Source organism: Echeneis naucrates, chromosome 16, assembly GCF_900963305.1.
Source record: "Echeneis naucrates chromosome 16, fEcheNa1.1, whole genome shotgun sequence".
NCBI classification, from domain to species: Eukaryota; Metazoa; Chordata; class Actinopteri; order Carangiformes; family Echeneidae; genus Echeneis; species Echeneis naucrates.
In genome coordinates, this window is record NC_042526.1 from 13,527,284 (window position 1) to 13,553,449 (window position 26,166).

A 26,166-nucleotide genomic window follows, 5' to 3' on the forward strand; every position below is an offset into this window, starting at 1 on the left:
GCTTTTTTTTTATTATTGGAACTGTGCAAGAACAGGATATGATTTCTATATATCCTCCTAGATAAATCAGAATGAAAAATGTGTCTCTGCTACTCTCTTATCATAACATGATGGCAAATGACTCGTGGATCAAGTCCTGAGGTAAGTGTACCTTTTACATTAGGTAGAATTAAGTTCATTTATTTATCTATTTACAGCAAATCATGCAGATTTCAATTATGCATGATGAGACGAAAATTTTACTGTTTCACAAATCTTTCACAATTTTCTGATAAAGTAAGAAAAAAAGAAAACAGCACTTAGATTACTTACGTTAACATAAACTTACATTTTTTTCTTCTTTGAGTCACAAATGCATCATCTGAGAATGTGAATTATAAAGATACAGGCACTTTGTAGAATAAATTTTACTCAAACTTAAAAAAAAAAAAAATTACTTTTACACTCTCCTCTATGAACTACTGAACATTTACTGAACTACTTCGCTGAATTCATCTGTCAGTCTTGATATTATGACGGTCCACAATACATTCTGTCTAAGACTGATTGAGACAAGTGCTCTCATTCACATCCTGGTCTGCATCTGTGTCCTGCTCATGGATGAAGCTGTAGCATCGATAGACTGTTCCACCTCTGCTGGTGTACACCACATCCACCTCATCTCCGCTGTCCGGCTCGGGCACACCGTGGGGCATGGTGATAGCAGCACTGCCGCTCAGTCTTTCGTAGCTTTGAGTCCAGCAAAGGGTTTTCCTGGTGTGAGCTTTGAACAAGGCAAATACAGCCAGAGCCAACCCCAGTGCTAGCAAAAGGGAGACAGGCAAGGCAGCTGAGGTGTGGTGGCCCAGGCCTCTCGAAGACATAGTCAGGTCTTTAGCGTGGTCATTTCCTGTCTTGCGTAGGGGGGCCTCCACACACAGAGCTGGAACAAAAAAAAAAAAAAAAAAAAGGAAACACCTCTGCAGTAGATTGTCACACCCAAAGAGCCCTGTAGCTCTGCTGATCTCTTTTAAACGTCTACCTGAGTGGCTGTCACAAATGCAACAATCAGGGTCATCCCCTCCAGCCTGACAGCAGCGGGCACAGCGGTTTTCCACAGCGTGAAGAGCAAAATCTCGGTGGCAAGTCAGACACTGGTCAGCTCTGGGGCCCGTACAATGCCTGCATGAGCTGTCACATGGCTCACAGGTTTCCTGCAATGATAGTTTCCAAAATGATTGCAGAGCACAAATAAAAGAAAAAAGCATTTCGGTTGTAGACAAGTCAGCACTGTGAACTGTTAACTGAGACAGATGCAGCTTTCGCAGGCATCGGTTTTTTCTTGCTTATTGGTGACTGACATGACATTTAAAAGTCACATCAGATTTGTTAGAATTGCATGTTGTGTGTGTGAGATTTGGCTGGTCGTGGTGTGGCGACAAAATAAAAAAATCCAACCAGGATGTTGCAGATGCATGGGATGGATTCTGCATCCTGATTTGTATTCAAAAAACAAACAAACAAAAAAACAACTGACCAAAACTTCCACACACTAAGAAGCTGGATGAAAAATATTGCAAGTAGTCAGTACCTTTAATAATTTAATATGACCTTGAAATAAGATAAATTAAGGTTTCATTTATGATTCATTCTCAACAATATTGTGAGCAATTTGTAATAATTTCATGTTAGGAGGGATTCACTAATCTTTTTCTTTTAAATGACAACAGCTATAATAATAATAATAATAATAATAATAATAATAATAATAAGAGGGTTTTTGCCCCAGACCACACCTCCTCTGAAAAGTAGCGGCCCTCCTCACAACGTGGATAGCAAACGTTTTCCTTTAGAGTGCTGCCCCAGTCGCACATCAGGCAGCTCTGGGGCGAGGCATCTACAGAAACACACAGACACGTTTATCAGACCTCTGTAATCTCCGTTTACACAAGGAACAAAAGTGTCAGCAAAATCAAATATCCAACAGAGAACTGTAATTGCGTAATGTGCACCTGTGCAGGTCTGACAGCTGGTGTGGCACTGTTTGCAACTGTCATTGAGCTTATAGAAGCGGCGTGGGCATTGCTCAACACACAGCTTAGTGCCTTGCAGCTCCAGAAGAGGATGTGGACAAGTCCTGCAGGACTCAGGCCCCGGTCCTGTACACAGCTCACAGGAGTTGTCACATTTTGCGCAGTGGGAACCCTCTTTGTAATACCTGAAAAAAAAAATCAGCATCAACAAGTCGTGCACATACACATTCTTCATTATGTAACTCAAATTTTCAATGAGCCTCTGACATCCAAACGGAGGACGCCTGTGTTGTTTCTAATCAGTGGATGGAAATGGGAGGAATATCAACAGATGATGTATAAGGTTGCAGTTCACCATTGCGTAAAACATATGTAATCCCAAAATGGAGCGCTGCGATTTTTACCCAGTAGGACAATGGGTGACACACAGCTGAAGGAGGTGCAGGTATCCCGGGGAACAGGTTAGACAATCTCTGGGCGATGCCCCGGTGCAGGTGGAACAGACGTGGTCACAGGGCAAACAGAAGCCCAGCTCCTTTCCATCAGCTTCCTGAAATGTGTCATACGTACCAGCCGGACACTCGCTCACACAGCTGCTGTCTGGAAAACAGACCACAGGAGTTAGCTCCACTCGTGGCTGCATCAAATGTTCTCATTTTTTTCTTTTGTGGGGGGAAAAAAAAAGGAAAAAAGGCAGCACTTAGGAAAGCAAAATAGATCAGGCAGTGAGGATCAGATTCATTGAAACTGAAGGCCGAATCTTGTTCCTGGGACTAATAACTAATACACTTATAGTCATATTTGGCTTACACTTCGGCTCCTGTCAGTGCTTGTACTTGAATATTTCTTGCTATTCATAGAACCATTAAAAACTGTTAAAATTTTGATTTTAAGTGCTAAAATCTTTTTGCCAAAAAGAAAGATAAATAAATCACCTAGGGAGGCACATCTAAATCTTACCATCAACAGTCTATCCAGCTGTTGCTTACTGTTACCTGCAGCTGTTTAAGTGACACAGATATATCGAAATACATTAGGAAAGCCCTCATGCGGCTGGTTTTCCAAAAGAATTTGGTCCATCAGTTGGAAGTCTATGACTCATCAACTGTCGTGATGACCTGATTGATATGCGGTCTTCATTTGTTATTACATGGTTGCAGAGTAAATGCTCTTTTTAGAAATCCTCTTCTCGTATTTGGATGTGAGTAGGAAATGCTCACTGTGAAGGTACTTGGGGACGGCACATGTCTGGCATTCATCGCTGCCCGGTCCCCGGCAGGAGTAGCAGTGCCGGTGGCACCCCATGCAGGTGAACTGGTCCTCGTGCAGGTAGGTCCCCTGCGGGCAGTCAGTGTCACCTGTCACCCCACACAGCAACGTGTTTGGATCCAACACGAGCCCCTTCTCACACTGAATGCACTGGTTTGGGCCGGGGCCTGAGCAGCTGTTGCAAGTCTGGTGGCACTCTGCACACAATAAAACATTTCAAAAGTTCTTTTGGGTTTTTTTTTTTTGCGAGCAAAGATTCCTGTGTATTTTTTGTTGTTGTTGTTTTTATGTTTGAGATAAATAAATAAATCAAATCAAATCAAGATGCCACTATATTTAAGCCGAAGCACAACATTAGTCAGTTATCTCCTGGGTATTACATGACCCATATTTAAATCACTCAGGTCTTTGTTGTCATCGGATGACCCACTATTAGATTATCAGGCCTAGCTATTAGGTTTCATTTGTCTGATCATGTTCGAGGCTGCACAAAGGTCATCCTCCGCAATGATCCCAAAGTTTGTTCGAGGACAGCTTCAACCAAAACTGTGCATTCACTGCTACATTACTTTCAAAGGTGTATCTGATAAGTGTGTACGGTCCTCCTCTTGTGTTTTTAATGAAATCAAGTCATGTTTGAATTCAGGGGCTCACCTTGACACTCCAAAGCTTCAGTTTCATAGTAAGTACCAGTGACACAGTCCTTGGAGCATGTACCCTTATAGAGTTTGGGACTAAAGGTCGAACAGCTCTCACAGTCATCTGCTAAGGGCCCTGAACAGCTGGCACAGGTCGGGTGGCACTGACTACAGCGGCCTTCCTCCATATCCTCATAGTAGCCCACGGGACAACTAGCTTTGCAGGCACCATTCAGCATCAAATACAGGAAACTGCATTCTGAAATGATATGGCGCTCGTGTGAAAATTTGTGCCAATATATTGCAGGATTTTATGCAATGTTTAACAATTCATTTCAAAATGTCATCAGTTGGGGTTGTTCTTCCTCTACGAATAACTCACTGAAACAGGTCCTGTCATCTGAGCAGACATCACAGTGGGGAGGGCAGCGTCTGCAGGTACCATCGTCTGCAGGATATGTCCGCTGTGAGCAGTTCAGCCTGCACATGCCGCTCCCTAAGTAGTAGCCGTCGGCGCAGGACAGACATTGGGACTTAATCCCATCACACGTCAGACAGGAGCTGTCACAGGCCTCGCACGAACCCTCGTCTGTCTCAAAGAAACCTCTGGAAGTAAAGTCGAGACGGTTTATCGAAGGGAAATACACTGACCCTGAACACATCATCAGCTCAACACTGCTTAGGTCAGCCAGTTGCTTACTCTGGGCAATTGGACCAGCACCTCCCCTGGTGGAGGAAAAGTTTATAGCTGCCTTTGGAACACCTGATGCAGTTATCGCTGGTGCCTGTGCAGGCCTCACAGTTGGGCGAGCAGTCCTCACACAGCTGAGTGGCAGAGTTCGCATAGGAGCCAGACGGACACCGCACTACGCAAGCACTGTCCTGGTCCAGGAAATACCCTGTGACATAAAAAGGCACACACCCATTGCACAGTGGGAACAAGATTACGATTACCTCTGCTGCTATGATGCAAGACGGTAAAATGTTTGTACCTTTGAAGCAAGAAGAACAATCCAGCGCTTGGGGGCCGAAGCAGGTCTTACAGGACGCATCGCATGCATGACACTCACTAGATTTCACTGGAATGCAAATGAAAAGATAGTGATCTCGCCTTGCACTAAATTAGATGTCACATGATAACAGAACCTCCAATAAAACAAGGCACATTTGATGGACCGTAGGGAGATCATGATAAAACTGAATTCTGAGAATTTTGTGTTTGATCTGTTTTCACCACCAGAGGGAGGCATTATAATCTGTCGGCACAGATTCTTGCTGTCAACCATGGCTCAGCACAAAAGGAATGCAATGTACAGAGTGTTATTGTTACATGTGTAAAATCTTCAACATATGACCTCCCGCCAATATTAGACCCCATTCATATGGGGTCTAACATCTTGGACCACTATTATGACAATCTGTTGTTGTTTGAGTGAGTAAAAGACATTTTAAGATTGAGATTTCCAAAAATGTGACCCGTCGTTGAAAGGGGAGTACTGCTGGCATGACGTATATGTCAGGGACTGGCTTGTAGAGTTGAAGTGCTGAAAATACTAGTGATATGAGGTTGAAGTTAAAAAAAGGGGGGTGGGGGGGCATTTACTGACATTTTTCAGCAGTTGGTAGTTTAGAGAGAAAATTTGGCTGAATGACAGGCGCCTCTTACAATGTCAGACTGTGATTCATAAATGGATGTAAATTATTAAGTCAGTAAGGCAGATATGCAAATGATTCACCTCCATGGCTGGTGAACAATGAACTACTGCACTCCAGCGCTGCTAACACAAACAATAAAAGTGGAAGAGAGCAGAGGAGCCTTTTGAAATAGTTCCAGTAACACAGCTCTCGAATGAAAGGCGATGCGGTTGACGTGGTGTCAGGGCAACACAATGAGCAGCCCATCTTTCAAACTAGAGGTGCTTTGTCAGGGTTCAAGCCCCTTCTCAGTGGCAAAAGAAAATATCCTTGTGCAAGACACTGAATCCCTTCAAAACTCTTGGGACGCCGTAGTGAGCTCTGCCCCGACATCACAGGGGAGAACAGTCACTATCCTCAGAGAATCAACCAGTCAAGTTTCATCTTACGCTGTATAATTACCAACGCCACTGCCATTATGTTGACCTTTCTGTACTTGGCTCAAATTTGCTATAGATTAGTGAAATACAGGTAAACCACATTGCTCACAAGCTCCCAAGCAAGTTACAAAGACTAAAAGTGGTTTTTGTTTAGTAAATTAATTGGAACTAAAAGAAAACAAATAAATAAAATAAAGGTAGATCCTCATACCGTCAAAAAACTGTCCCAAAGGGCAGTTAACCAGAGGACACTGCCCATGCAGAGATGGACTCCCACTGAGACAAAGCTCACAATCTGTTGAACGAGGTCCTTGGCACGTCTGGCATGAGCCGTGGCAAGGCTGGCAGCGCCATCCACTGGAGTCACCGAAGGTCTGCTGTGGACACTGTTTGGTGCACTCGCTTCCTGACAATGGGAGAGCCGTGCACAGAGTAGGGGGTCATTATTTTCCAGTCTAACTCTTCAGCAGATACTTTTCTTGAAAAATCCTAGCAGATCCAATATGGTGGTTCCTGTGGCTGTATAATTAATTGGCTCTTACATGGTTTCAATTTCGATGTTCATCTCCTCAGTTCGTTCCCAACTGTTTAAATCCTCCTCTGTCTACACTCCCAGGCTCTCGCCCTTTTCTACATTCCTCTCGACCACCTTGGCTCAGCACTGTCACCCAGGTCTTTTGAAACTACATCTGACACAATGTCTAATTGCATGCTAATTAAAATACCTGAATATGTTAAAAATCTATTTTGACATTATGGTAATTTGGCTGCAAGCATTTTCATTTTTAAATAGCTACAGGCCTAATTTATAATTTGACAGCTTTTACTCCGATGCCCAACCGAACAGCATCATACTAACTCCTTGTTTGCATAAACTACACATTTGCATATCTCATGTTACAGATTTGCTGACATGGACACAATTTGCAAACCAAATAAGGACTCACAACGCCATCATTTGTCTTTAACAAGAATGACTGCTCACTGTCAGATACACAGTGATTTCACAGTATATTAAACACAACCCCTACCATAATGGGTCATTTCAATTCTGCAATAGATTAGTAGTAAGATAAAGAAATTATTTGTTGCAGGTACCATTGAGGAAGTAACCAGGCTGGCAGGCGAGGCAACGTGTATTACTCCTGCAGTCTGTGCATGGTGTTGGGCAGGACAGACACACACCCCTGCCCCAGTCCTCATAGGTGCTCTGGGGGCAATGCCTACGACACTGCTGTCTGAAACTGTAGAGGAAAAGGTCAAGTTGAAACTAAAAAAATCTGTTTCCATTCCAAATATCTACTGATAACCCATAGCAATTTGTGTACATGTGTGTACATGTGGTCACTGTGTGTGTGTGTGTGTGAAATTAGTCTGTATTGTGTTGACTCAACCTGTCTGTCCCTGCTATTAAACACAATGCAGTCCTTTTAGTTTTGTAAAGCAAACATGGACAACAAAGCTAGTGAAATATCAAAGACTCGATGAAAGCGATTGTGAATTAACAGCACTTTCAAAGCTTTACAGTGGAAGGTGGATGACGTTGCTGCAGGCAGTTTCAATGGATGCCTCGGCACACTGACACCAAAGGGAAGACAGTACACACCACATGCAAGAGCCAATCCCAGCATGCACCATGTCAGTCTGCACCACACCTGCAGCTTTATTGTTGACTTCAATGCACTCCTGAGTCAAAAAGGTACACTCAATCAAACATCAGTGAGGACGGCAAACTGAGATGAAGAAAATAATGTAGGCTGCTTTCGCTCAAGCTTATCATGGTTCTATTCTCTTCCAAAGGCAGAAAGTTAATTGGTGTTTTATTTGTAGCCTGGAGGCATGGGGAGATTTCTGTCATTAACCTGTCCTATCAGTCCTCCAGGGCTTAACTGAGCTATTAAACACGAGACAGCTGTCCTAAAAAAAAAAAAAAAAAAAAAAAAAAAAAAAAAAAATCAAGCCAAAAGCAGCAGAGATATAGGGTTGAGAAGATGTTGCACATAAACCATTAAAGCAAGTGACTCCTACTTTGAACACACATATCACTTTAAATGAAACAGGCTCAAAAGTAATAAACCTCTTGCTTATAGGGTTCAGCATCTTCTCCCGACTCCTCTGCTGTAATTCAACATGAGAGAGTCTGACCACTGAGAGGAAAAGATGCACTTTCTCTTGCATTGCCGAGGATTCGGAGGTAAGACGTTGTGGTTGTTTGAGTGGGAGCAGCTGGAGGAGCCGCACGGCATCCATCAACTTACTTGCAATAGCAGCTGGTGTGGAAACAGTACACTACTTGAGAATGTGTGAGATGTTTAAGCATCCCTCGGCGCAAATATTAGACCATCCATTCCAGGCAAACACATCAGCATTTCCACGGTAACTTTTGTTTGGGGCATTTACTCATCAAATTAGTTCGGAAAAGAAAAAAAAAAGGAAAAAAAATGAGCGGCAGGCGGTGCCTAAAGTTAAGATATATTAAATACATGAGTGGTAGAAACCATACTGAGAATAAATCACAGCAATTTTTTGGTTCGGATGAACTTCGCTCCTTGGAGAGGGAGGTAAATGTCAATAAATACCAAGCATCCATCATGCTGGGAGTCTTTTCAGTAGGGGATGTTTTATGCGAAAGCAACACTGACCCCACTGATTCACAGCTATGCCAAAGCTGTCTTACTTCAACATTTTTCATTACTTCAACTACAACCTCAAATAATGGAATTCCTGAAAGTGAGGCTGCTCCTACAGTTCCCAATAGCCCATGCTCTGCTGGATTTCTTTCATTGGTGGTTGCCTCTCACAGTAGATGTAATAAGTTCTGCCGACAGAGACATTATTAAGATGACCCGTCGTTCCAAATCTCTAAAATCTTTGCTATTAAAGTAAAAGTTACACAACTAGATTCTCAGCAGACAGCTGATTATGTACCCTATCTAACCACAGTAAAAAGAGGTGAGTGCAGTGAACCAGCAGATTTTCCTTCAACCGTCCTCTGCTGTGATTCATACGAGGAGTCAGAGAAGTCAAGCTGGTGCAGCCTATATAATCACACCTTCCACTGGCTGTGCTTTCCACTTACACTTGCTCTCTGTTTCTCCGCTCTTCTCTTGTCCTCGCACAGAACATGAAAACACACCTTGTTTTGAGGCAGACCACTGTTCAATGCTCAAACCGAGGCTCAGGTAACAATGTAGGACTCAAAATGGAGGGTAACCTGACTCACACAATACCAGTGCGTCTACACTCAAGAGAGGGTAGACAATTGGAGATCTGTTCTAGCTCTGTAACCCGTGTTACATGCTGGGTTCAAGTGATAAGGTGGTGTAAACAGAAATACAGGTGAAATGTAGCTTCATGGACTGGCCAAATTTGTTCAAACTGTTTATGGACAGGCCTGATGTACACTACTACACTCATTGCATATTGAATTACCCAACTCTTTATCTAGCAAAACAAGGGCAATGGAAACAAAAACAATAACTGGGTCATTTTGAGGTTAATTATTTCTTGGCAGCATATTTAGAGTCCATAATTTAAAACTGCTACAAAAATGTATGAATAAATAATAGCGCCATACCTAGTTTACATTAAAAATAGAATGGAGGGGGGGGGGGGGTTGACTTTTGCTTTATTGGATAGAACTGAAACAAAGAAACAATCAACAAGCTAAGAATCTACAGCAATTTCGATTTCAACAATTTCGACATTTTTTAGAGCAAAAGTGCTCCTTTGATTCTATACCCCTGGATATGAATGTTTGCTTCTATGATTATAAAATGAATGTCTTTGGTTTTGGAGAATTGGTCAGACCATTCAGGCATATTGTGTCAGCTTGGTCTCCAGGAAAATGCAATGGGTGTTTTGGGGAATATTTTATCAACCAACAAATTTACCAGTTGAGAGAATATAACAGTCTAATCAGAATAACTGAAACTGCATGGTGCAGCTTTGGTCTTAAATGTTAGGCATACAAAATGAGAATCCATTTCATAACATACCAGATATGTGAAGCTAGATTACTAAAATAAGAGAAGGAAAACTCACAGAAAGTAGCCTTCAACACAACCGTTGCAGATCTCAGGGTCACCTGTATGGAAAAAGAGAAAAGGCAAAATTTAGAATAAGAATAAGAACTGACAGGGGAAAAACAAGCTGCATTGCACACCATCAACCTTGTGGTTTAAACGTACATGTATGTTGTTGATGTTAGCCTGATGCAGGAACGATGTAGAACGTACCTGTGGAACATGTTTTGCAGCCCATCTCACAGTCAATGCACTCTCCTGTATCTGGGTCCTGCACCTGGCCTGAAACACAAACATCAGGCACAATGAGCATCTTTCTATTCTACTTCAGCATACTGAAAAACTCTGCTTTACGTTTACCTATGTTGCAGGATACTGTTTGGCAAACCCCATTCTGAAGTTTGTAGTGTTCTCGACATTTGGCACATATGTTGCCGTCTGTGCAGAGTTCACAATTGGCTATGCAGGGCATGCAGGCATAGTGACCCCTGTCAGGATAGAGTCCCCGGGGGCAGTGTGTCCGACAGCGACCTTGGTGGAGGAAGCGTTCCTGTCCATCTTCATCTGAGGAGAAGGAGGTGGTGGGCACAGAGGACTTGTTAACACACAGCCTACTTTATTTTCTCCCTTGATGAAGATCCCACTATCCATATGGAACTCCTGCCACGATAGGTCTTTTCCAAAAACCTAAACTCCCCTTGAAGTTAAAAATTAAATAAATAAATAAAAAAAAAAAATCAATGAGCTTCTCATAATAAATGCAGAGGTGGAGCCAAATGGGCCTGACGATCACATGGGATGAAAAAATATGAGAGGACATTCTGCCAACTGTGTGAAAGTTCAGCACTAATACAGAGAGATGCTGAGAGAGAGAGAGAGAGAGAGAGAGAGAGAGAGAGAGAGAGAGAGAGAGAGAGATGTCCCCGGGGTGCAATGAGCGCATCAGTGACAATCAGTAGGAAATTGGGGATTCATATGACATTCCATTGCTCATGCATCCATGACAAATAAAGACAGGAAATTCGTGTCAAACTCACAGATGACATCATTAACTGACGGCTGATGCCCACCATGTTGGCTGGGGGGCTGCAAATAACACATCCACACATGATATCATTGAGTGATGATCCTCCAACTATTGTAAACAAGGGCAATCAGAAGCAGATGAGAGTCTTGTGTTGGCCCTAATGATTAATATTCTGCCACCTGCTGCACTCGCCCAGCTATGGTACCTGAGGCATCTCTGGAAGCAGATGAGTTACAGCATTGTCTCATCTGCTCAGCACTGCACGGTTCGATCTGCGAGACAGGGAGGAGAAGGGCCACAAGCTGCTGCCGCCTTTTTAAACCTTCCACTTCCCAGAGACATAACAACACAGAGAAATGTGACTTTACACGACTATAAACAAAGCACACACGGAAAAGGGTTCAGATTTTCATTCTGCAAAAGAACGTCACACAAATCCAAGCTCAAACATGGACTGATCTACAATGAATTCCACACAACAAAAATATCCACAGCAATGTGCACTGAGATGCAGTCGGCGGAAGGAGAATTGCATGACTGTGGCAGAATGCATATATCCAGCGAAAGAGCTTTCAGAGAAAGAGAGAGGGACTTGCAGGTTAAACCCAGTGAACTGCAACAGTGATACTTCTAGCCTGGGGGGATATTTTCTTCCCTTTCCCTCCGATTAACAAAGGCCCCATTCTTAAATGATCAGATTACAATGTGAAAACTCCAGCGAAAAACTATCACACCTTGCAGCCAGTGTCCTTATTGTTTAAAAGCACATGGTAAACCAGAGGTAACTGCTCCTTCTCAGGGGCAAAGCCTTTCAACAACTTGGCTTTGAGTATCCATTAAACTATCCACTAAGTGCGGTTTAAAAAAAAAAAAACACACACACAAACAAACAGCAACAACAACAACAACAAAAACAAACAAAACGAAACACATGCCTTTCAACTAACTGGGTTGATGAGTCTGTGACATGTCTTGGTTTTATTCTGTCACCTGTGGGGCCAAACTAAATAAATAACCGAATAAAACGGTAATCATGTCTGCCAATGGGAAAGAATTCAGTTGTTAAGAAATGATCAAAATATGCAGCGGTCATTTTCTTTAAACTTGGTGAGAGGTTAGTTCAGCTGGCCGTGAGTCATTCCTAGAAATGATCCGAAAGCATTACTTTCACTCAGCTGCCCGGTCCTACAGATGGTAAGAGTGTCAGAATGGACGTGCAATCCGCCTGTTGCAGGAGGCGCGGTGGTGGTGTTACTCACCAACTCCACAGGTAGTGCATTCAAACAGCTCATGCCCGTCGCACTCGGAGCAGGTGGGGTGACAGAGGACACACTGGCTCTTCAGCATGAACTGTCCGCTCGGACAGGCGGACGAGGGCTGGCACGCCGTGAATCCAACACGGCAAGCAAAGATCAGGAAGGCGGCGGCGGCGGCGATGGAAGAAGACCTCATGGCCGCGCCGGAGGACTTTGGCTGGGGAAGGCAGGCACGGCAGCGAGCGGTCTGGGCTGTGTCCGTGCGGCAGGTACGGCGGCGGATCGATCTGGAGGCTCTGAGACTCCAGCCCACAAAATAACTTGCCGGACCAGTTCGTCCAAGTGAAGCACTGGACCGCACTGACTGCTGTCAAACATGGAAAGAAAGAGACAGACAGACAGACAGACAGACAGGTAGATAGATAGATAGATAGATAGATAGATAGATAGACATTTTGCAGATTTTACAGATTAATCTTAATAAACCTTGAATCTCACATTTCTCTTTTGCCAGTGCCAGTGCCTATCCTTCTCATTGAAATGGGGATCGTCCACACCCAGTTTCTGATAACACCTGACATGATAAATAGAAAAAAAAAATCGTAGTTTCCTACAGGATAAGGCGCACACAAAGAGTAAGACTGGGCTTTTTAAGGGTATTATACACCCATTATTCTTTATCACTAGCTCACTCACATCGTGGACGTGATGACATGATGATGGATATTTGGGTTGGTTACAAACTGGAGGATGATTTTTCAAAACCTGCCATTCCAAAAGTTGTCATAACTGACCGGCAATTACTCTGAAATTATTTAAACAGTGATCAAACCGTATATTTAAAATGATGAAGCCCTGATGAGTTCAAAGACATTATTGTCAACAGCACAGGTTACGTGTGTAATTTTGAGGTTTTGTTGTACCATTATTTGAAAGGGATACTGGGAAATATATATATGTATAAATATGTTTTGCTGAGAAAGGGAGAATGTGATGAAAATTGGGTTATAGGATATAATATGGAAATAAAAGTAAAAAAAAAAAAAAACGGAAATATGGCAGTGTGTTTGAGAGTTTTGCTATGTGAGCTGATTTGAGGTATTGATTGCAGGAACCGGAGACCTCTGGAGCTTCGGCCGTTTTTCAAGCTGCTGCCGAGGAGCTAAGAAAATTCCGATCTACAGTGTCCACGGCAATCTGCGCTGTTTGACGCTCTCTCCCGGAGCGGCGTGAAGTGTTTTTGTTTAGACACAGCGGCCCCTCGCGGCTCCTGCCGGACGCAAAACCTGCGAGGGCGCGTGCCGGCGCCGGCTCACCGGCTGACGTCACGCGGCGGCGGCAGCTACGACAACTGCTGTGGGAGGAGGAGGAGGAGGAGGAGGAGGGGGCGTGGCCTCGTTCTGCTGCAGCGGAGAAATATGACATGAGGATGAGCGAGAGAGAGAGAGAGAGAGAGAGAGAGAGAGACAACCTGCCAGGAATTAACCGTTCGTCACAAGTCCGGAGCGAAAAAAAACGTAACGATGGGGAGCAATGACTGAAAACGAAACGGTAAGAAGCGGAGCCGCGTTTTAAAATGTTTATTTCCCCTCCTGACGCGGCGCCACAGGGCCGGTCCGCTGCCTCATTCATACTGAACACAATAGACTGCCGCTGCAGACAGGTGCACCTGCCTTTAGCCCAGTACGTGCCTCGACGCATTCAACTTCAGCTTCAGTCCGAATGGCTTTTTAAAATGGGTTGCTGTTGTTGTCATTATTGTCATTATTATTATCTGAGGTCAAAGGAGAACACGTCGAGGCCATACGTCTGGTCGACGGCTTTAGGATGAGGTGGGTTAGCCGGAGACTCGCAGCTAATTGCTGTAAACATGGATGTGGTTTTGGACTTGCATGCTTAGTCACAGACCTTTGGGATGTGGAAAACCAAGAGTGGGAATAGAATGCATGGATATGTGTCTGAGGTAGGTCAGTGTGTTCAGTGATGGCAGCTCAGCCTACAGCAAACAGCCCATTAGCTCATTGAGGCTGTAGTTGCTTTGACAGACAGAGGATAATAATCATTATAGAGCATTTTGGGCCAGATTGCTTTACACGTAGGTGATGAGAAAGCAGCTATGGCAGTTTTGTTTCATACAGTGTAGCTCATGTGTTCATCTTAACATATGCACCCAATCCCTTCAAATGAAGGCAAATTGTAGGTCTCATTCAGTTCCGATGCCCACATACGTTTCTTTTATATTGGCCTGGTTCACACTCTCTCTCCCAACTATGCCTGTGTTAAAAGATGGTGAGTCCACTAAATCATTTCGATTGTGTGTTTTTTTTAACATGTATATCCCCCACCCTTACAAAGACCTACATACTAAAATCCTTTAATCTATCATTAATATCAGATTATATTTGAGCTGGTTACAACTCCAGCAGAATAAGGTCTGCCACAGTTTCCTCTGGGTCATGTGTAAGCTTGTGCTTTACATCAAATCAGCTTGCTGTCCTGTATTACCTTTACAACTTCAGCCATCTTACTTATTGACCCGGGTTGTTGAAACAGGCAACTGACAGTAGTCAATTCTGATTTGGAGACATCTAAGATAGAAGAGACAAAGCTACAAATCTGGGCCCATGGCTGCCCGGGGCAGGCCAGGCCAGGCCAGGCCAGGCAAGGCAAAGCCAACTCCATAGAGGGCTTCATCACGGCATGGCACTAGGGAGAGGGCACTTGGCACCTGATCAGTTACCACAGCAAATTCTGTTCCTGTCACTGGCATTTAGCTGCAGAAAAGCAGAGCAGAGATGACGGTTATTGTTGAACTCAGTTGGGCTTTCATGTCACTGTAACAGTGACGCTTTATCACATTTATTACAAAATGACAGTCCTTTGTGAACATCTGTGCAGATTGCTCACAACCTACTTCAGAAACCTTGGGAGAGAAATTACCCAACAACAAAATAAAAATTTCTTAATGAAAACATGCCACAGAGTATATTTTTAAACATTTTACAACAGGGCACTGGGCAGTAACATTGAGATTTTTCACCGATGTCATTGGACAGCGATATAATCAAAATAAATCACCTGGACCCTGGAAATCATCTGCATATGGTGACTTAAATGTCCTGTTTCCTTTCAAAAGAATTCCTTGTGTCCATTCCTGATTCCACCAAAGTTTAGTCCTTGATGAAAGATGAAATGAGTCAAGTGCCCCTGGTAATCACGGCCCAATCACTGCAGGACTTTGAAGTGGGCCTTGTTCCTCAGACATCTCTACAGGTGGGGGAGCAATGTTAAGTGCTCTGTCTGCAGCCAGAGGGAGGTCAGCTAGAGGCCATAGAGGCAGGCAGAGGGGCTTCTCTCATGCATGCATCAGATTAGCTGAGGGTGGAGGGGCTACTGGTCTCCATTGCCAGTCACTGTACTGTGGTCACATGTGTCTGTGCACAGGCTATGATGAGAAAATTTATCTCCCAGTGAGCAAACCTTTACTCATATCTGTGTGTCAGGGTCCGAACCAGAACAAGCAAATGAAATAGTAAGCCTTGTACCACAAAGCTGTAATAAATAAATCCTGTAATAAACCAGCTTTCAGTGACAGAGAAAGGATCCCCCAACAGCTGGAAATGGATTTAGGGAACCATAACAGAGGAGATATTTGGAAGATATTAGCTGGACAGTCCCATTAGCTGTGAAACTATTAGAAATAGGAAAAACCTTAATTTGAGCCACATTAACAAAAAACAAACAAAAAAACAAAACAAAACAAAAACGTCCAGACAAGGCTGACCACTTTGGTTGATTATGCACAAGCTCAACAAGCACAATTGTATTTCACCCTTATTGTTTTAATGAACATTTTTAATTAATCCTCTTTTGGATAAAATGTATTTTGTGTGTGTGTGGGGCTTCTGTCTGAGTTCCAAAACTAGGAACAAACCTCTAAGATGCTGAAACCAAGAACTTCGATTGATGATGTTTGATTATTTCTAACGTGTAGCCAGACATTATGCTATTAATAAAACAATACTTTGTTATGTACTTTGATGTGCAGTCGTATTTCATATATGGAGATTTATATATTTTTTTTAACTTTAAATGTAATTTCAAGGATTTGGAGTTGAATTTATTCAGAAATAATTATTATTCCAAAATTTAATAAAGTATGTTTTAAAGTACTCCCCTGAGCCTTGAAGTTTTACATTGTTATACTATAGAGAAAATGTAATTATGGTTATTAAACCATAATTACATAAATTTATAGTTATTCCTTGTATTTGGAAATGTAAAATGTTTCTGTGGAACAGGTTATAATAACCGAAGCTGATTATATTTTCAGTTTGTTCTTACAAGTTTAAACATGATATATAGACTACACTGCCTTTGTCTAGCATTTCAGAATTTTTTGCTTTCCCCCTAAAACTTTTTAGGATCAAACCTGAGAATGTGACATCCTCAGGAGGAAAGAAACCACAGGTTGTGTGTGTTTTGTTTGTTTGTGTGTGATAGGCAAAGATTTTTTTTTTCTTTATCTAAATGTGACACAGGCAACAACAGGAGTTGGCTGTTGTGTTTTGCCAGGACGATACCCTTGGTGACGGCCATACCCTGGGTGCGTCCGTATGTACACTTGTGTGTCTGCGCCTCCGCTACCTAATTGCATTTGTGTTGCTTCGCTTGTCTGGTGCTCAGTCTGGGAGGAGGCTTGGCTCGCTGCTAGAGACATCAGCCATTGTACCGTTCTCTCCACTAGGCCCGGTGGGCACAGCCACCCCCTGTCCTTCCTGGAATCAGCAAGGGAGCAGTTTCGAAATCAAATTCAACACTGTTGCACAGGATACCCTTGGCGACTCAATTTAGATTCATGCAGGCCCACAGTGTAGGTCATTTTCATTCATTCAAGAAAAGAGGTCAGACCTCTTTTTCTCTGCAAAACACAGCTGCAATGTTTCAAACTCAATGTATCTATTTATTGTTGTTGAAGACATTAAAAATGAAATGCACATTAGACAGTACCCGTGGAGAGGAAGAGCAGTAGTGCTGTTGAGTTTGTTTTCCACATCATTCATTTTCTTAAGTAGTGGCAACATGTCTGTCACCGTCACTGGCCTTTCTTTTATTTTTATTCAATCAGATGCAGCACATTCTCATAAAATGTCCCACAGACTGCATTCATTGGCAATTGGGGAAAAATGTACCCATTCTTTTTGGTAATAGTAAGAAGTTTTCTCGTCTTCATTGTCTTCTCTGTGAATTTAACACAAAATCTTAGATGACTCATAAGGACCATGAGTTGTTTTATTATCTATAATTAGCTCAATTCAAATTTTGCAGGGAGGATTTTCTGACATCACCCTATTGCACGTATGTGAAGTGAGTTGCTCAATAATATTTGTCGGCCTTCTTGGAACAGCAGACACTCTTTGGAGTAGGTACTGTAATGCTGGATTTCAGTAACAATAAAAAAATATTTATTTATTTATTACAGAATGCAAATACCCAAATCCAAAAACTAAACCAGAAATAGTGTCAATAAGTAGGTTTGACTTTAATTAATATAAATATGTGTTCTGAGGGTAATTTCAGCCAACACTATTAGCAGCTGATTCTACAGATAATACAGAAAGTGACTAAACATTAATCTAAGGTTAGTTCAGATTTCTCCTGCTGTTACATCAGAAATATTTATGTTTATAGGCCTAGTTATTTTTATAGGCTTCTAGGCCATTAAAATTAAAAAAACATGAAACACTAAACTTTTATCGGCTAATTGATGGGTCTAAATTGGCCAATTAAAATAGTATATAATTAATAATGAAGCCTGTCTAAAATAATGAGACTGTTGGGTGCAGCCCCAGATAATTGACTCATCTTAACAAGCCATCTTTGTTACTTCTACACCATTTTTTTAAACTCCTTTGGTCGATAAAGGGGACACATTTTGTGTATATCAATCATCAGTCACAGCAAGATAATTCATAAAACGTCAGTTACTCGTATTGGTGTGATTGTGACACCTCATACACCGAACACATATCAGACGTAGTTACTTTGGAAACCCCCCCCCCCACCACCTAAGAGGTCAATGATTTGACCAATTAATCTAAAGGGATGTGTTGTTGATGTTTTGTTTTGTTTTTGTTTTGTTTTGTTTGACTGCTTTCAGTGGCTTGGACTCGGTCTTGGCCCTGGGTAATGGAAATAACACATACATTGGGTTCAAAGTATTGGCACAGTAGCAGCCTCTGTTAATTGGAGACTCTGAGATACATTTGGCTGCAGGAAGCACTTCGGGGGCTGTGGTTCAATTCAGGATCATTTGTGGCTTCCTTCTTCAGTTGTAGAAATGTCAGATATTAAGAGTGAGCAGTCTGTTTCTTCCTGCTCTTGTCTTTTGAGCTGGTTCCTATCTTTCCCAGTGACAATATGTTTCTGGAATGTCTATCAAACCCTCCCATTTTCGTGAATTTGAACAACTTAAGGGGATTTCTTCAGGACATATGTGAAAAGGTCAACTTCAACTGTGATATCATAATGCATCATTTTGGCCTTCATTTAGTACCATAACTTAGGAAGATTTGGACCATATTTCACATCTGGTTGGATACTGAATTGGTGACACTAATCCTAGGTGCCAATCTTGAAGCTCCTCTCTGCTAAAGGCTTGTGTGAAGCATTCATGTTTAAGATTGTGTAGCTTCTTTGCTGTATTGTATCAGCTGTATTGGTCTGTTTTTTTTTCTCTCTCTCACTTTACTAATTCTCACAGTAATTCAGTATACTTACAGCAATACAAGTTCTTTACAGGTCATAAACCTGAAGAAAATTTAAACAGCAACTTGACTGATCAGTGGAGGTTTACGATCGCTAGGAGGTAATTCTAGTTATTTAAGGGCTAGCATGTCTACCCATGGCTGGAGTAGAATACATTGACCATGGTTATATTACATTTTCTGACTGTTAAATATTCTATTCTGAGTGCTACACCAGATTTTTTAGTTCTCTGTTTGACTGTTTTGCCATTAGTGAGAGATGTTGATTACTGCTGCTATTAAATGTTGCAGCTCAGCCATATTTTACGCGTGGAATAAACGCACAGTTTTATATGTTTTTTAAGGTTTATAAGTCCTTTTTTCAGATACTAAATTAAGAATAAGGTTATGTGATATTGCCCTTTCCACCTGCTTCAATGTACATGCAAAACCGTGCAAGCACCCACGCATGGCATCAGTCCAATAGCAGTGCCACACTGTACAATACAGGTATTGTGAGCTGGTGTCATAACAATCTGTTTTACTATTTCCATTATTATTGGCTTGAATGGAAATAATAATACTCACATTTTCAGGGGTAATTGCAGGATGCTGGCTGCTTCATCTTTGAGGCAGACTTTCAGCTAAATGCAATTATTTCCTTGTCCTATCTATACATTTCATATGTTTCTCCAAAGGTACACTGTAAATGATCTAGTCAGCACGGCATAGTCTGCTGCTTTGCAGTAAATTTTCCTTTCCTGTTGTGGAAATAATGAACTAGTCTAGTTGATATGTATTTATATCAACTACATATTGCTGAAGAGTTTTCCTTTTTTCCGGCGCCTTCTTTCCATCAGCAGTCAGAGGCCCTTTGCTTTGCTAAGGCCTCGGTCTGTAGTCACAGCTGTCTGCTTGTGGCACTCTGTCAGAAAGCGCCCAGTTGGGAAAAGATGCATTGGCTGCTGTGGTAGGGGGCGAGGGGGATTGACATTTTAAGGGGTTATGATCTTGTTCGGTGCCTCTCAGCTACCAGCTCTTTGTTTGGGTGCACACAGCTGAGCTATGACTGCAGTGCTATTTGAACTAGAGTTTCAACTCAACCACAAGGTCAGACAGAAGAATGTCACTTTGTTACATAGATTTATTGCTTGTAATGTAAATACTGAACTCATTTTTGGGGACTATGTGATACGATGCAGCCTGTCATATGTGTGTCTGTAAATAACTGGAAGCCATTTTTCACAGCCAAAAATGTATGGTTGTGAAGCTAAAGGTTTTCACACACAGCATAGTGCTCATTCTCTCCACTGGAGCATTAATTTAAATTTAACTCAAATATTAATGTGGTGATGCATTTTGTGTAAATTAACAACCCTCCACTCCATGGATATGCTGTGCTGGCAGTGTGCACAGCAATAAGATGTAAAGTGACATTATTGCTTCAGGCAGCATCTTTCTCACAGCATGTAAAAAGCTGTGGCACAGAAGTGTCACTGTTTTTAAAGTTTTTGAAAGGATTGAGAAAATATGTGCTTCTACTGACATACAACAGAATCTGTGTTTCCGCCTCCTTGGCTTTCTCTTTATTGGAGTCTCAAGTCTCTTGTTTCTGGAAGTGGGCTCAGTGCTGATTTCTCGGGGTGTGAGGGTGCTGTGAGGTCACACAAAATATATGTAAATGCCTTCTTGTGGGTCCTGAAGGCTGGGAAACTCCCACTAGTGAATGGAGCAAAATGGAGGGATGAGGGGGAACTCGGCACACTCCCAGGTGGTGACTGTGGAGAGAGAGAGAAAGAGATGGAGCTCTCAAAAATCAAAATGGCTAAGCTTGATGAGTCTGAAGAGCCCTTGCTTGAAAATGTCTTTCAAGGCTCTGACTGAAACGCATCATACGTCATTCTGCCTGTGATGTTGTTTGGCAGATGGGCATGTTTCCTGCCCCTATATACTTCTTACTGGTGATACACTTAAACACTATCACCGCAAATTCTAGCTTGTATTGTGGCTGCTGGAGGAGTAGAAGAAGGAGGACAGAGATTGAGGCTGACTGGCTGATATGAAAGCTGAATAGCAAGTGGTGCTTCTCCTCTCCATTGAAATTCACTGATTGAATCTTGTGCTCTCAAGCACGGACTTTGAAGTTTGTAGTTTGGTGAGACATTATAATATTCCATTACATGAATTTCCTGTTCCACTTAAATGTGCTGTATTATGAAACAGGCTAATGGATTGTGTTGATTATTCACCACTGATGCAAGGTGGAAATGATCTGTTTGACTAGAATTGTGCTCATTTGTTTTTCCAACGCCCAATTACCCCAAATCTCATACAAGATAAGTTCCATTGCCATATCTTTCCTTTGCCTGTTTTTATTCACTGAATCACAGATAACTGTTTTGAAACTCTGGCTTTAGTTTTTCCATCTTGTTTTGTTTTAAAGTAGCAAAGTTATATCCATTGTTTGAGGGCAAAAATATATATTTTTTCCACTGACCATAACGGAGAGGGTGGATAATATTTTGCTGTTTAAGAACAAATGCCATCTTTTATTACCAGTCGTCTCTGTTTTATGCAGGCCTTTTTGGAAGAACTTCCACTGTTAGCTTTGAGATGGATAAATACACAAAGGGCGTTTACATGCATGTCTTCATGTTTTTGAATGCACTCACATGTATGCATGTTTGTGCTCTTACACAATGGTCTACAAGGCCAGGGTCCATAGATTCTTTGCAAATGAGGATCTTCCTGTTGGGTCTTGGCCAGGCTGACTGCAGCTCAGCTCACCCATTGGTGGTGAAGAGACAGTTGGCCCGACAAAACTGCTTGTCCAAGCTAGAGTATCGAATTTTACTCTCTGCTTGGTTTGAAAAATTCAAGGCCTAAATCAGATCTTATAACTCCAGTCAACCATTTATGATTATTTATAATTTTTTGATGAATGTAGTAATTTTATTTTGATCATTCTTTGAGACTACAATTGTCAAGACATCCTGCAGGTGATGCCATCAAATGACTTGTTATATCCAAGCAACAGTTGAAAAACACAGGGTAAAGAACGAAGAAATGTGAGAAATACAGAAAGTACAGAAAATTGAAAAATGTATTTTAACTGGAGGTAGTGATATATAAAAAAAGTAAATGTATACACTATACTATACGATACTATACCAAGTAATAACGAAATGAAGGCAGGCTAGAGTTGGGTCGGAGTCTGACACCAGATGTTTTGCCACTGGCAGGTTCAGCAGCAGCTTGTCACTGTGTGACATCCAGTCTTTATAAAAAGGTACAATTCATCCCCCACCATCACACTAATCCATTATACTCTTCGTGAACTCAAGATGAGTGTACAGCAGAAAAAAGGCTTGATGAGTTACAGCACTCCCTCATGACAGGATTTTACTTTGTGTCCATCTTGAGATTGTTTCAGATAATGTGACTTCATTCACTGTTAGTTTTAGTGAGTACTTCATTTTAAATTCAATAAAAGCAACCATGGTTTCCTTCTTCTTGTGACTTTTGTTCTTAAAAAAAAAAAAAAAGGGAAAAAAAGGGAGGTACCAATTTGTCCAATGACAGAAGCAACTGTGTATTAAATCCTATAATATTGTTAGGTGTTTTTTATTTGGTCCCTTCCTCGCGCAGAATACTGTATGTTCTCCTTCTAGGCTTATCAGGCTTTGTTGAATTTGTTCTGAAAAATAGGGGAAGACCTAAGTAGTGACAGACAGCACAGTTTTATGGCAAATCTACGTCAGAAATAGATGCAGGCTTTTAAAAGCTTATTCAGGAGCTTAACTGCAAATGCACGCACTGTATTGTTAACCTAGGTGTACAGGACTTGCTGTCTAAACCATTTTGTCGTTCTTGAAGAGAAGCAATGCAAAGAGTAGCATGTAAGTGTTTGTACAGTATGTTCACCTCCCACCTGCTGTGTATCTGCCTCGCATGTGGGCGATAACCACTCAATATAGAGACAATTATCTCAACTATAACTCATCCTGTTGTGGTAAAATTTTTACATATACATCTACACCGTGGAAAAATATAGTGAAGTATATTTTTGGTCATTAGGATGGCGAGAGAATGTGTCATTAACTTAAATAAAGTAGGACTCTGTCTATGGGGAACCAGTGGGTATTGCTCCTCCTGTAAACACAAAACTAAATCCTCTTCATTGTCAAGTGTTGTACCTCAACTCACAGTAAGTCATTTTTCATTTTCTCATTAGCCAACTACTTTTCTGGCAGTTTAAAGAAGAGCATAGAAGAAGGGAGGGGGTGTAGTGGGTGGGAAGCGGCTGTATAGTTTTAGCATGCAGAGTGGATTTGTATTTAATTATATTTAAAGTTTAGTTAAAAACCAATGTGTTTTGAGTTGTTTTGTATCAGTGCACAGTTTGACAAGAGATACTGTATTTCTGCTTTGATTAAAATAATCATTTAAAGCTCCTCATCTGAAGAATTCACACAGCTATATCATGTATTTGTAACACTTGATTGTCAGCTGATAATGATTAATTTCATATGGAGGTCATTTGTGGTCGAGTGTTCACATCATCCTGATACAACTAATTAAATGTTGTTAAATCAGCACTGTGGCACTCAGTGCTATGTATATATGTGCTCCAAATCCTTGGGTGCCTTATTAGTATTATTGCTTTTACTGGCATGCTTAACTGTGAAATAATGTTTTTGAGCTGACATACTTTATATTAATTAGGTTATATTTATGTCAAATCTAATGCTAAAAGCCACATATGTTGGAAACTGGGATTGACTTGGGATTTCCTGCTGTATTGCTGCAATGTCTATGAGGTAGTGTTGGTGTGTTTTGTTTATGATAGATAGTTGAGATCCTACTTTTCCTTTTTTCACAGTCAACAAATGAGTTCTTGTAAATATGTTGGAACTGGGGGCAGGGAACTCACCGGGCCGTGGACCGTACAAACTTGTAAACAGTGCAGTTTGTGTGTGCCTACAAGGAGAATACACAACTTGACTGTTTGTCTGTTACTAGTATTCAAACGCTTCATAAGTGTTATAGCAAAACTGTAAGAGAGCAGTGTGTAAATGTTTTCCCCCAGTAGTCTCAGATGTATCTTTACAGTGAAACCACAAGATCAAAGACCCTACATCAACTGAACATTGCCTGTTCATCTCTGACCCAAATATGGGTGAAGGCAGATTGCATGATTTACACATTGTCTTTGAATCTCAAAGGATAAATACAGCCATGAAGGAAACTCAGCATAGAAAAGAGTACGGCATTGTTGCATATAAAGAAATGCTCCTTTGATAAGGATACTTTGTGGCTTTATAATTATAGCTAGGTGTACTGTGAAACAATGAGCAAAATTTTAGTCCACACTTCCTTTTGCCCATGTATCAAAGCAACTTAATGTGAAGTGTCAGCGTAATGTAATTTTTGACTTTAAGTTAAATTTTTTCCCTCAAATCTTTGCTGAATGTAATGACCATTTTCAAGATTGCTTAAATTGCACAAGTCATTCTGTTTGTAGGCCATACTCGGAGTGAAATATGAGTCATGATCCAGCGGTGGCCTTTGTAATCAGTGTTATATCAGCACATCTTCTATTTAGGGACTTCTGCTAAATTATTTTTAAAACATGCAATCTCATTTTCTTGAGAACAACATTAGTTAAGCAACCTCTGCCTCTGGAGCTGAAAATCCTTTATCCTTTATCTAGACCAGCTTATTATTAGTGGATCTTCTTAAATATGTCAATCTAAAAGTAAATAATTCACCCAGACAACTGTCTGACATTAAAATAACAATGGACACAAGCAGAGGCCATCTTACAGTTTACGAACCTTTTCACTGTTCATGTGGATCATGCTTGACACCAAAGGATATTTCAGTCCCACCTAGGAGGGCTGTGACACTAACTCTTCAGCACTTGCCAATATTCTGCTGAAAGGCTGGTGTGATCCGCTGGGGATGATGGCAAAATATCCTCAGAGTGTCTGTTCTAGCTGCTCTCACATTCTTCTCTCACTGTCTCTGTCTCTCTCTCTCTTTCTCTCACTCTCTCTCACACACACTCACACACACAAACACACACATTAAATAATCACATCCCTGCCCGCTGCGTCATGCAGGACCATCCTGGAACACAGTAACCCACTAATGACCTTCTCTGCCTTTACCGGTATCGGTGAGTTAGCATTTCATTGCGTAAAAGCAGGAATCGTGATGCCAGAACTGCACTTTTTTTTTTTTTTTTTAACCACACCTGCATTTTTGCGTGTGAACCTGAAAATGTGATTATGCCAGTGTAATTAATTTTAGATGGTGGAGGTTTGAGACAAGGTGCTGCTGTTAGCTAAACGTCTGCTTGTTTTCAGCTGCTGAAAGGATTGTTTATGAGTATCTAAAAAGAAATTGCACGCCTTCACTGGGACTTTACAACTGTTACATTTTACAGAAACATCAGAATAAACACGTGTTATTAAAAAGATTTTTGAATGAATAATCTAAGAATGCTGAACTGTTAACCAGGCAATAGTAATACTCAGTTGTCAGTTGCATGAACATTCAGTAGACAAAGTGGTTTTGAAATGACACATGATTAAAGGAATAGCTTGAGGGGGTAATGTTGTTTTAGCATATCAACACTGATACAGTCGCACATGTGAGCCACTTGGTTTTTTTTTTTTTTTTTTTTTTAGCAGCTTCAAACTGAAACAAAAGACAATCACAACTTTGTGCTTCATGGTGATAACTTCCAATATTTCTGTTTGTGTCAGGGTTCTCTGCATCCCCGGCGTCTTCCTCCGTGCAGCCTCTGAAGCCATGGACTAGAGCTGTAGCTGGTCCTGACAGTCCTGTGGTCATCAGATGGCGTCTCAACAACCGTCAGTGAAAATCCAGAAAGTAGGTTTGATTTACTATACACTGTCAAAATACAGCCATTCATACATTATTTTACTAACTCATAAAGCATTATTATAAAACACATAAATCAGCTGCACAAGGAATGTGTAAACTGTAGTTTGTCAGTTCAATCCTCCATACACCCTAATGATCAGCATTCAGATATTTTAGAAAAGTGCAAAATTACATGCAAAGTCTTACTGAGGTAGAAAAAAAGG

The 26,166-nt window shown here is 41.4% G+C and overlaps 2 protein-coding genes across 2 annotated transcripts in view; one reads left to right on the forward strand and one right to left on the reverse strand.

The window, feature by feature from the left end:
• Positions 1-93: 93 nt before the first annotated feature.
• Positions 94-12,820, reverse strand: LOC115056701 (proprotein convertase subtilisin/kexin type 5). The gene is made up of 17 exons (XM_029523357.1): positions 12,801-12,820; positions 12,306-12,669; positions 10,380-10,583; positions 10,233-10,301; positions 10,039-10,081; positions 7,093-7,238; positions 6,206-6,400; positions 4,912-4,998; positions 4,620-4,818; positions 4,302-4,525; positions 3,936-4,178; positions 3,233-3,478; positions 2,417-2,612; positions 1,992-2,197; positions 1,776-1,876; positions 1,022-1,193; positions 94-922 (listed from the first exon to the last, which is right to left on the reverse strand). The coding sequence occupies exons 2-17, from the start codon at positions 12,496-12,498 to the stop codon at positions 537-539; spliced, it is 2,910 nt and encodes a 969-aa protein (XP_029379217.1). The 5' UTR covers positions 12,499-12,669; positions 12,801-12,820; the 3' UTR covers positions 94-536.
• A 939-nt stretch (positions 12,821-13,759) lies between these two features.
• otud7a (OTU deubiquitinase 7A) overlaps positions 13,760-26,166 on the forward strand; it is a 33,926-nt gene continuing 21,519 nt past the window's right edge. Inside the window, exons 1-2 of the mRNA XM_029522740.1 lie at positions 13,760-13,853; positions 25,822-25,948. The gene's annotated coding sequence lies outside the window, so the exon portion shown is untranslated. The remainder of the gene's footprint in view (positions 13,854-25,821; positions 25,949-26,166) is intronic.